The 10,316-nt window shown below is 52.5% G+C and overlaps 1 protein-coding gene across 1 annotated transcript in view; it reads left to right on the forward strand.

Annotated features, from left to right (window-relative positions):
- The first annotated feature begins 2,263 nt into the window (after window positions 1–2,263).
- Padi2 (peptidyl arginine deiminase 2) overlaps window positions 2,264–10,316 on the forward strand; it is a 41,732-nt gene continuing 33,679 nt past the window's right edge. Inside the window, exon 1 of the mRNA XM_031379294.1 lies at window positions 2,264–2,470. Coding sequence (XP_031235154.1) covers window positions 2,379–2,470 — 92 coding nt within the window. The 5' untranslated portion in view covers window positions 2,264–2,378. The remainder of the gene's footprint in view (window positions 2,471–10,316) is intronic.

Raw genomic sequence — 10,316 nt, forward strand, 5'->3', positions numbered from 1 at the left:
AGTCTGTATCCAAAAATCGAGCCTACAATTCATATCTTGGTGCAGCAGAACTATCAACTCTCAGCTTATCTACAATGGAGGTAAAATCCTTTGGTGATATGAGGGTCACTGAAATACAGCCTTAGTACAATGAAACCCAATGTCTAAAAATTTTTCTTATTTTGGGCTTGTACCACAGTAAGAGCCAAGATTTTAAACGCTACTAAATACAAAACAAACAAAAAGACTTTATATATTCATGTTCAGTTAAGAAAATACTAGTAGTGATGTATTATTTTTAAGTATACAGCTAATATGTTTGGAGTTCTTTAAAATTTATATTGAGAGAAATGTATTTTCACTATTACTGTAGATGAGCATCTACATAAGACTGTTAAATTGATTGTTGTTTTATATCAAACAACTTTTATAATACTTATTTTTATTGTTATAATATTTTATAAATTTTAAGGAATATGACAAAAAAGATATTGTAGGTATTGAAGGGGGGTCTATGGGAGGAGCAGTGGTACAAAAGGGAAACAAGAATGTGATTCAATTCTATTTACTTAAAATATGTTTTTAAATATTAACAAATTCAGATAAATTGAAATCATGTAACTTTTCTCATCATAATGCAGTAAAAGTTTAAAAAAAAGAAATGGTGTAGGTATTAAGATGGTCTACCCATAAAGTCATCCACCAATTGTTTCAATGAACAATGGTTCTGCTTGGAGGGTGGCACAGACATTAGATGAGGGTAAGAATTTGGTTTATTAGCTGTGATAATTTGGAAAAGCATTCATCTCAGAGAAAGAGTAACTTATAAAGTCCTCTTCTTCAAACTTGATACAAGAATTACAAATGTCAAGCAAAGCATTCAGTCTCACTTTATTGTTCTCTTACAAGCTGCAGGTGGGAACTCTTGTTAGCGAGCAGAGGGGTCCTCAGACCCAAGCCCACCTCTGCAGGGGCGGGGTTCCCAGTGTGGTGCCTCTTGGATTCTTTCCCACGCTGCCTCCTGATTGGAGAACGCTCTCCCAGGAACTAATCAGAAATTACCAGCTTCTCCTGGGATCTGAACCCCAAGCCTTTCAGGAGATAGTGACCCCTCTGGCTGGGATTTTGGTTCTCACTTCTCCACCCACATTCCTCCTAGATCCCTGATACCCAGGGACAGCTGGGGTCCTTACCATCTCCTAATTTGGGCTTCTGGAGGAGAAGGATGGAGTCGAGGGCTGGCTGGGCGTGCCTGGGCATACCTACAAGCAATGCATTTAATTCAGTGCGCCCTTTGCTGGGTCTCCCATCGGTCCCCCTCCCTCTCCAATATGCATCCCTCCACCCGCCCTAAAGTTTCCATTCCCTTAACGAAAAGGCCACTTCCTCAAACTGCATAGCACCAGGCTTGGGTTCAGAGAGAACCCCTGTGAATGGGGTTCAGAGTGGTTCAGACCCCACCCCCCGCCACTAGATGTCACGGAGCACCTCGGCCTTCCAGGACCATACACTGACACCTTCCTTGGCACGCCTTTTGGTGTCGCAGGCTGGAGCCCTAATCCTCTGCCCCCGTCAGTCCCTTGTCCTTCAACCAGGCACATCCTCCCAGCAACAGGGAGCCACCCAAATCTCCATCCATAAACACCGCTCAGATCAGTCCTCTCCTCGTCAGCCCTCTCACGCCCATCCGGGGTCTTCACCACTGGCTCCCGCTCAGGCTGCTCACCGTTGTCTGTGGCAGCCAGAATGCACTCCCAGATAACCCCATTCCAGGCTCATGCTGTCGGTCTCATGCCTGGGCTTAGCATTCTGGTCCCTGCCAGGGGCTCGGTTACCCTGACTTTACCCCACTGCCTACTTCCCATGGCAATGTGGACCTAATGTGGGGGTGTCCAGCTTCCCGAAGGTGTTCACGAGGCTCCTCTCCACCCCCTGGTGTTGGCAAGATCTTTAAGATCTTTAAGATCTTCTCAGAGGTTTTCTCTGAGAAGCACTCTCCGGCCCCAGATTGGCTTTGGTTGTCACCCACTCACTCCTGCCCTGTCCCTTCGGCTGCTCCTGCTCGCCTTTTCTGCCCATCCGAGCTGGAGGGTAGGGGTGGGGGTCCAGAAAGGGGAATTCATTGAATTAAAGAACGAACAAGCCAAACACGGAAAGCAAGAATTGACAACTTGCGGGCAGAGGCGCTTGGAGGGCGGGGCCAGGCTTGACGGACGGGCTTACAGACCCAATCCGAGAGGAGTCCGGCGGCCAGCCCCGCCCGTGCCCCGCCCCCCGGCTGCAGCTTAAGGCCGCCGGCTGCTCAGGGACGAGCGCAGGCGCAGCGGACAGCTTACCTGTAGCAGGTGCTCCTCTTTCCTGGGAGCAGCGCGGACTGTAGTCGCCTCTGCAGGGGAAAGATGCTGCGGGAACGGACCGTGCGGCTGCAGTACGGGAGCCGCGTGGAGGCGGTGTACGTGCTGGGCACGCAGCTCTGGACCGATGTCTACAGGTGAGCCGAGACGGCGAGTCACCCTCTCACCTACCCTTTACAAACCCTGGGACTCTGGACCTGGCTCCAGTATCCCGGTTGTCCCTCAATTCGATATCCTCAGAAATCCAGAGCCGGCCCAGGCCAGGATCCACTTCCATGCAGTCCTGAGACCCCTTTAAGACACCCTGTCGCAGCCCCCTCTTTGAGACTGCTCCCTAAACCTAGTCTCTCCAGCCCCTCTCCTGGGTGACCTCAGCAAACATGGGCTCTCTGTAACACGCCCCTTTCACTCCCCCACCCCTTCTTGGCACACCTTTCACCCCAGCCCAGCCTCCTCCACCAGTGGACGTCCTACCCCTGCAAGCAGAAACACCCTAGGGTGTGCTGGGGACTGGCTTGCCCAAAGGGGAGCTGCCCACGTGGAATCTGGCCTGGTACTTATCCGATTTCACCCTGCGGGGGGTTGCTGGTGGTTGCCTGTCCCCAGGCACTGGCTGTGAGCTGTGTCCCCAAATGCCTTTCCTGACTTCACCCTGAGATCAGAGAGGGGACACTTTCCACCCGCTGCAGCCCCTGGAGCCAGGACCTGTTCCTCCCCATCTTCTCTGCCCACACGCTCTATGGGGGTTAGGGTACCTGAGACAGCAGGGTGAAGGAATAGTGCTGAGCATGTCCCGCACCCCAAGGAAACAGGTAGGGTGTAGTGTGGGTCCTTGGAAAGGTGTTGTGGGGAAGGAGTGGTATGGGCCGCCTGAGAGGCCACCCTGAGGCCACCATCTGCCCTGAGCACTCTCAGTGTTCTCCCTTGCCAGGGTGGGAAGGCTTCGTGCTGGAGAGAGGGGCATGCCGGATTCTGAGGGGAGACCCTGTGCTCATGACCTGGGCCAGTACATCCTTTATGTGCCTTGTTCCCAGATCATTCTGGCACTAAAGCGCCTGACTCTCCCTAGCTTTCCAAGGCCCACCTGAGCATCCCCTTAGGATCTCCTGCCCACTCTCCGGCTCCTTCCAAGCTGCACGGCCACTTCTATGGAAGCCCTGCTGGTCCCAACAAGCCTGAGACTGGCCCCTCTCTGCTCCATTGGCCCTTAGGTCTCAGCCCTAGCCTCCACTTCACCTGGGCCTGGACTTCAGTGGTCCTTCACATAGACCCCCCAAGCAGGATTGTGACATAGGGGTGGAGTATGGTCTAGGCGCCAGTGGCCTGGGAGGGCGCCCATCTCTCCCTGCTCCCGCTTCGAATTGGTCACTGCCAAGGTTACGGTAAGCCAGGATCCAGGGCGCTCAGGTCCCTAAGCCACAGCTGTCACCATGCCTGTCTGCTTGCCTGCCAGGGCACCGTGGGGACTGTCTGAAAGACTGGCACGCTGCCTCTGCTGGGGGCTAAGGGACAAAGTGGGTCTGTGCCTAAGGCCCTGTCCTTGTCTCCACCTAAGCAGAGAGAGGCCCAGCATGGTGGAGGGCAAGGGGGCAGGTGTCCAGCAGCCTCAGCCAGGACTCAAAGCTTACAGAGAGCTCCCTAACACCAAGAGTCAGCATAGCCTAGACATAACCTGCCCAAAGGAAGCTGAACGCAGGTCACGATCGTTGTTGTAAATGGTGTAGTCATCTACCGGGCTTGGTGGTACACACTTGCAATCCCTACCCCCAGATCCCTACAACGCCACAAGCCGAAGCCTCATTTAGACTACATGGTGAGTTCCAGCTCAGCTTGGGCTACACAGCATGATCCTGTCTCAGTCTACTTCCCTAACACATGCATGCATATACCTCAAAAAGAAAAAAATGGCTTATAATCCCAGCATACGGAAGGTGGAGGCAGGAGGATCGATGTATGTTCAAAGCTAGCCTGGTCTTCCTAGTGAATTCCGGGAACAGCCAGCCCTACACAGAGAGATCTTGTCTCCCACCCCACCTCCAAGAAACACTAATAGAAGTTATTTATTGTAATTAGTACTGGAAGCTGGGTGTGGTGGTGCGTGCCTTAAACCCAGCACTTGAGAGGCAGAGGCAGGGATGGGTTCCTGTGAGTTTGAGGCCATCCTGGTCTACACAGTAACTTCCAGGCCAGACAGGGCTACCTAGTAAGACCCTGTCTCAAACTGAGCAGTGGTGGTGCATGCCTTTAATCCCAGCACTTGGGAGGCAGAGGCAGGTGGATTTCTCAGTTCGAGGCCAGCTTGGTCTACAGAGTGAGTTCCAGGGTTACACAGAGAAAACCCTGTCTCAAAGCAACCAAAAGAAAAGTTGGAGCTGGAGAAATGACTCAGAGGGTAAACGTGTTACTTTGGGGTAAATGTGTTACTTCATAAGCATGAATACCTCAGTTTGAATGCTCAGGTCCCATGTAAAAAGCTAGGTGTGGCTGTGAGCTCTTGTGCTCTGTAGAGGGCAGGGACAGGAAGGTTGCTGGGGGCTTGCAGTTACCAGCTCAGTTCCAGCGTCAGTGAGAGTCCCTGGCAGAGAATCCACCCACAACGCCCAACATCTTCCTCTGGCATTCGTGTATGCTTATCCCACCCACCCCCAACACGTGTACACACAGAAAACACACACACACAAGTTAGAGAGATGTAATTAATGCTCACGCTATAATTTGTTAAGCTCCATGCATCTGAAGTGCCGTCAGCGGAATACGTGATCATGGAAGATAGTTCATGAGAAAGCTGAGGTTCTTTCCCTGTGACACTTTGTGACCCTTAAAGGGTCATCTGGAGGGATGGTGAGCTGCTAGTTGCTCTGCGAGGGTCCCACGGTCACCTATGCTGACAGCCACTGTCCTGGACAGCACATGCCTAGACCAGAGACCCAGTATTTCTCTGGGTAATTCTCTGCAGTGTAACATAATGAGTGGTATTCCTGCCTCGACTTACCCGTTGTCAGTAGCAGCCTCTCTCCCACACAGCATGACAACCAAAAATGCCTCCAGACAATACCAGATGTCCTAGAAGAAAGTCATGGCTGAGCTCATGTGTCAGGCAGAGAGGACCCTCCTTCATCAGGACATGTCCAGTATCTGCAGGGACAAGCTTCCTCTCAGGCAGAAAGCACCAGAAGGGCTCTTCACGCTAGGAAGGGATGCACTGCCCCTCTTGGTTCTGTGTAAGATCTGGAAGATGCTCTATGAGCATCCTGCTCCGCAGACCAAGAAAAGGAGGCTCAGAAAGAGAAAGCCATTTGCCCAGGGACAACTGGGACTCAGGTGTGAGTCGCATAGCTCAGAGCTCATGCTTCCCCCTCCACCCTGCCCTGTGTGACTCCTGGCCACCTGCCACCCTGGATGGGAGGTCCCTGCCCCCTGAAACATTGTCACCCCCCACCAAGCCCCACCTCTCACCGCATCCTCCGTAGCTGAGACATAGGTCCTGGCTCAAGACACTGAGCCAAGGGACACTGTCGCCCAGGGCCTCTGAGTAGACGCCACAGAGCAAGACCTGTGTGTAGTGTGCCCAGTTATATAGAAAGGAGGGTGGGGACCCCTTATCCTTTCATCAAGTCACAAAGGTGAATGAACGAGCCCCACTCTGCCATCAAAGGCTGAGGGTGAAGGTGAACCTCTTCCTTCCAGATCTTTTGGTCCTGGTAGGAACTGCCTGTCAGTCAGACACCAGTCTCCATCATTGTCTCCTATGGAGTGAGTGGTCTCTGAGTGGAGGCTGCTTTGAGGGACTTAGAAGCTGTTGGCACAGTAGAAAGAGACAATGTATATTTATTTTGCTTTGTTTTGGCTTTTAAAGATCTTATTATTAGGCTGGAGAGATGGCTCAGTGGGTGGGACCTGAGTCCAAATGCTGGCACCCACAGAAAACCACTATAACACGGATGCTGAGGGAGCAGAGGCAGGAGGCTCGCCGGGGCTAACTGCCTAGCAGCCTAGCTCCAAGTCAGTGAGAGACCCTGACTCAACAAAATGAGGCAGGACTCATGCCTTTGATCCCAGCACTTTGGATGGCAGAGGCAGGTGGATCTCTGTGAGTTCCAGGTTAGCCTGGTCTACATAGTGAGTGAGTTAGGGATAGGGTTCCGAGACAGCCAGGGCTGCATAGTAAAACTGTCTAAAGGAGAGAGAGAGAGAGAGAGAGAGAGAAAGAGAGAGAGGGAGGAAGGGAGGGATGGAGGGAGGGAGGGACGGACGGACGGACAGAAGAAGGGAGGGAGGGAGAGAAATAAGGTAGAGAGTGAGAGAGAAGTGCACCCTATGTCTCTGGCCCCTGTGAGTATGCACAGATAAGCACTTGCACCTGCATAGACATGTACACACACACACACACACACACACACACACGAGAAAGAGAGAGCACTTGCCATTATTTACTTAATATCGCTCCCTAGCATTTATTGAACGTGTTGGGAAGCAGCCTTCCCCACATTTACATGTTCATTTCATAGGCATGTAATAATCTGCATACACCTGCCCCCGTACCTCCCTCGCGAGAAAGGTTCTGTTATCACCCTTGAGGGACCTCAAAAGGATAAAGTCAGATCACATAGCCGAGGAGGAGTGGAGGAGCAGAGCCCAGGCTGTCGACTGCTCTCTAACCTCTCTTCCTAAGGTTCCTGTTTGGGGAAGGGCTCCTCCCTGCTCCGCCCGTTACAGAATCATTATGGGCTGCAGGATGAGCTTCTGAGTGCAGCCATTGACAGTTGCAGACTGCCTGGCATGAGACTGAGCTTGCCACCTTCAACCTCAACAGACAGGCCCTGTTGGATGGGTCCACGGAAGGTCAAGGGTATGCGGCAGAGCTTGGCAGAGCAGCGACGCTTCCTGCCGAGAGAGTGACGAAGGAAAACACCGGGCCAGGTCCCGTGGCCTCATAAATTAGAACGACACCCAGAGCCCTGGGCCTGGGACAGGAGGCGCTGCCAGGGGTTACTTAGGATTCAGGTTTCAGGCTGGTGCCCAGGAGTGGGAGGGCTGAGGAAGGACCTGGCACCTGTGTACCAGGCTCATAGTCCCTTCACTTAGTGGGGTCCCTGAGGCTCTTCCTCGCTGAACAGAGGTCCCCGAGTTAGGAAGATAATGTAGTCCCGGAAGCTTATACCCCCAAACACCAAGGTTTAGAAGTGACCGTCTCCTCTCCTGCCCACGCATAGCCATGCAGGACGCTGACCCCAAGAGTCCAGGACAAGAAGCCACTGCTGACTGTCCCCTCTGGGCCCCAGACTCTTATTTGCAAATAACTGGGGTGTCAGGGGAATCTTGAGATCCCCATGAGCCTCTTGATCAAGTCCCACTTGATCTTCTCTGGGTCCTTACCTAGAGGACCACTGTGAGGACTATGGGCTGTCCCAGGCCTAGGGCTCACATAGTTCATTCCAGCCCTGCCGTGAGGGTCCCAAGACCTCTTTGAAACAAGTTTGGATTCTACTAGGATCTCAGTGTGCTTGTCTGGGAAATGAGATGGATCAGGTAGGCTTTATGGGGGGGAGGGGGCGGGGTGTAAAGTATGGATGGAGAGCCTATGGCTTGAAGTGGTAAATTCTCTGTAAGTCGTGGTTACGGATCAGATTGGGTTTATTCCAGTGTCACCCATCACGATGAACCAGTTACTGCCCTCAAAGTGTTCATGAGACCCATGGGAGAGATGAACACCTGTTAGTATTTGGAGCGCTGGGTAAGAGAAAGGGTAGGTGATCTGGCTAGAAGTCAGGGAAGACTTCCTGGAAGAGGTGGCAGCTATGCTGGGCTGTAAGATGGGCAAGGGTTCAGCACACAACAGACGATAAGTCCCATGGGAGCAAGCGCACCTGGCAGGAAAATGGGGCTCACAGAGACAGTAAAGGAGTCATTTCAGGGGCTGGGGCCAGAGAGCAAGAAATGGGCCTTTGGTAGTAGTGGGGTACTTTGCTCAGGGGCTAGATGTTGTTCTGTAGGTAGAAGGGGGTCCCAGAAGGCTTCTGAGAAAGGGAGTCACCAGAAATCAGACTGTTTCTTCCCTCGGAGAGCGCCAGCACCCTGTGATGGGTTCCTGGTAGACCAGGTAGAGAAGGAGACCAGCTATACACACATACCACGGTTTGCCTCCACCAACCCTGCCTCGGCCAGTGCCAGCCCTCAGGACTCTGGCAACCATAATATTGAAGATCGGGCATGGGGCCTGGGCTAAGATTTTCCTCCCTTCTCTCACCTCTGTCCCTGAGGGTGCTTACCATGCTGGCACCCACAACTGTCCCTTCCAACTCCTCCAAAGTCCCAGGGGCAGGATGTCACACCCCGGCTGCCAAGAGTTGGGCTCACTCCAAGGATGAACCCCGGCTGGTGTTAATGAGGGTCAAGCCAAATGGACAAACTGAGAGCCAGAGGCCAGCAAAGAACAGGCACATAGCGTGGAGCTCTGTGGGCCTCCTCAGCCCTCCCAGGCTACGCCTAAGATCAGACAGGCTGGGTGACTCCCCAGAAGCCACACAGCATTTGAGAAGCTGGGCACTCGCCTGCCTAGCCATTTCTCTCTATTTCCATGGCCACCGTCCAGCCCCAAGCCACTGCCATCCCTCATGGCAGCCACCATCCCAGACTCACTTACTAGCTGTCCTCTAAAACTTCCATTATTTTCCTTCTAAAATCCCTCCCTGCTTGCAAGCCCTTAGTGACTTCCCTCCCTCAGGAGAAAGGCTAGCTCCACCATGTCTGAGACTTCTCTCCCCGATCACGACCACTCCCTCCTCTCGTATGCTCATATGCGCGCGCACTCACGGGCACGTGTATGCACAGGTCCAGCCACACCCACCTTCTTCCCATTGCTCGAGGTCAGGCCTCCCGGTCCCACAGCATCAGGGCAGCTTGGATGGAGCTCAGAAGAAACCTTCCTGAGACAGAAGTGTACCGCCCTGTAGCTGATGCTAAGGTTCCAGGTCCACGGGTTTAACTAATTCTGGTTTATACTCTTAGCTCTAATGTTACATCCTCAGAGAATCCATCTGAGAGCCCCCAACATCATGCACCCCATATTTTTTAGACCCCAAGACCTCACAAGCACACTACCACTGAGCTACATCCCCAGCCTGGCAACTCATGTCTCTATTGCAGTCATCACAATTGATCGCATATTCAACAAAAGTCTTTCTCTTTTACTGGAATATAAGCTCCAGGGCTCAAGAGATGTGGTTTGGTTTGGTTTGGTTTGGTTTGGTTTGGTTTGGTTTGGTTTTTCGAGACAGAGTTTCTCTGTGTAGCCCTGGATGTCCTGGAACTCACTCTGTAGACCAGGCTGACCTCAAACTCAGAAATCCGCCTGCCTCTGCCTCAGTGCTGGGATTAAAAGCATGCATCACCACTGCCAGGCGAGATGTGTTATCTTTTAAGCCACACCTTCCTCAGCACCCAGAACTCTATCTGGTACATAGTAAATGCTCAAGAGATGTGTGTTGAGTGAATAAAAGACTGTGTGTCCGAACCCTCCTCTTCTAGCTCCATTTCCATCAAATGTTTTTACTGACTGCGTGCCTGGACCAGGCCAGAGCTGAAACAATATGAGGAAGAAGGTTGCAGCCTGCAGTGGAACACAGACACAAATCCCCTCATAGAGAGGGGGGGATGGGGCAGGCACAGATTCGAGGGGAACAGCATTCCAGGTATCAGGAACTACAGTGCACAGTGAGGGGCTGGAAGTGCTTGTGCGCAAGCATGAGGACCTGAGTTCAGATCCCCAGCGCCCACATAAAAGCCGGGCGCAACAGTGTAGGTCTGTAACTGCAGAATGGAGGGGCGGGGGGAAGGACGGAGACAAGCAGGTTCCAGGGGTTCACCCGCAGAACCAAAACGATTCACTAGAGGTTCAGTGAGAGACCCTATCTCAAAAACTAAGGTGGAGCCGGGCAGTGGTGGTGCACACCTTTAATCCCAGCACTTGGGAGGCAGAAGCAG

This window comes from Mastomys coucha, unplaced genomic scaffold, assembly GCF_008632895.1.
Source record: "Mastomys coucha isolate ucsf_1 unplaced genomic scaffold, UCSF_Mcou_1 pScaffold18, whole genome shotgun sequence".
NCBI classification, from domain to species: Eukaryota; Metazoa; Chordata; class Mammalia; order Rodentia; family Muridae; genus Mastomys; species Mastomys coucha.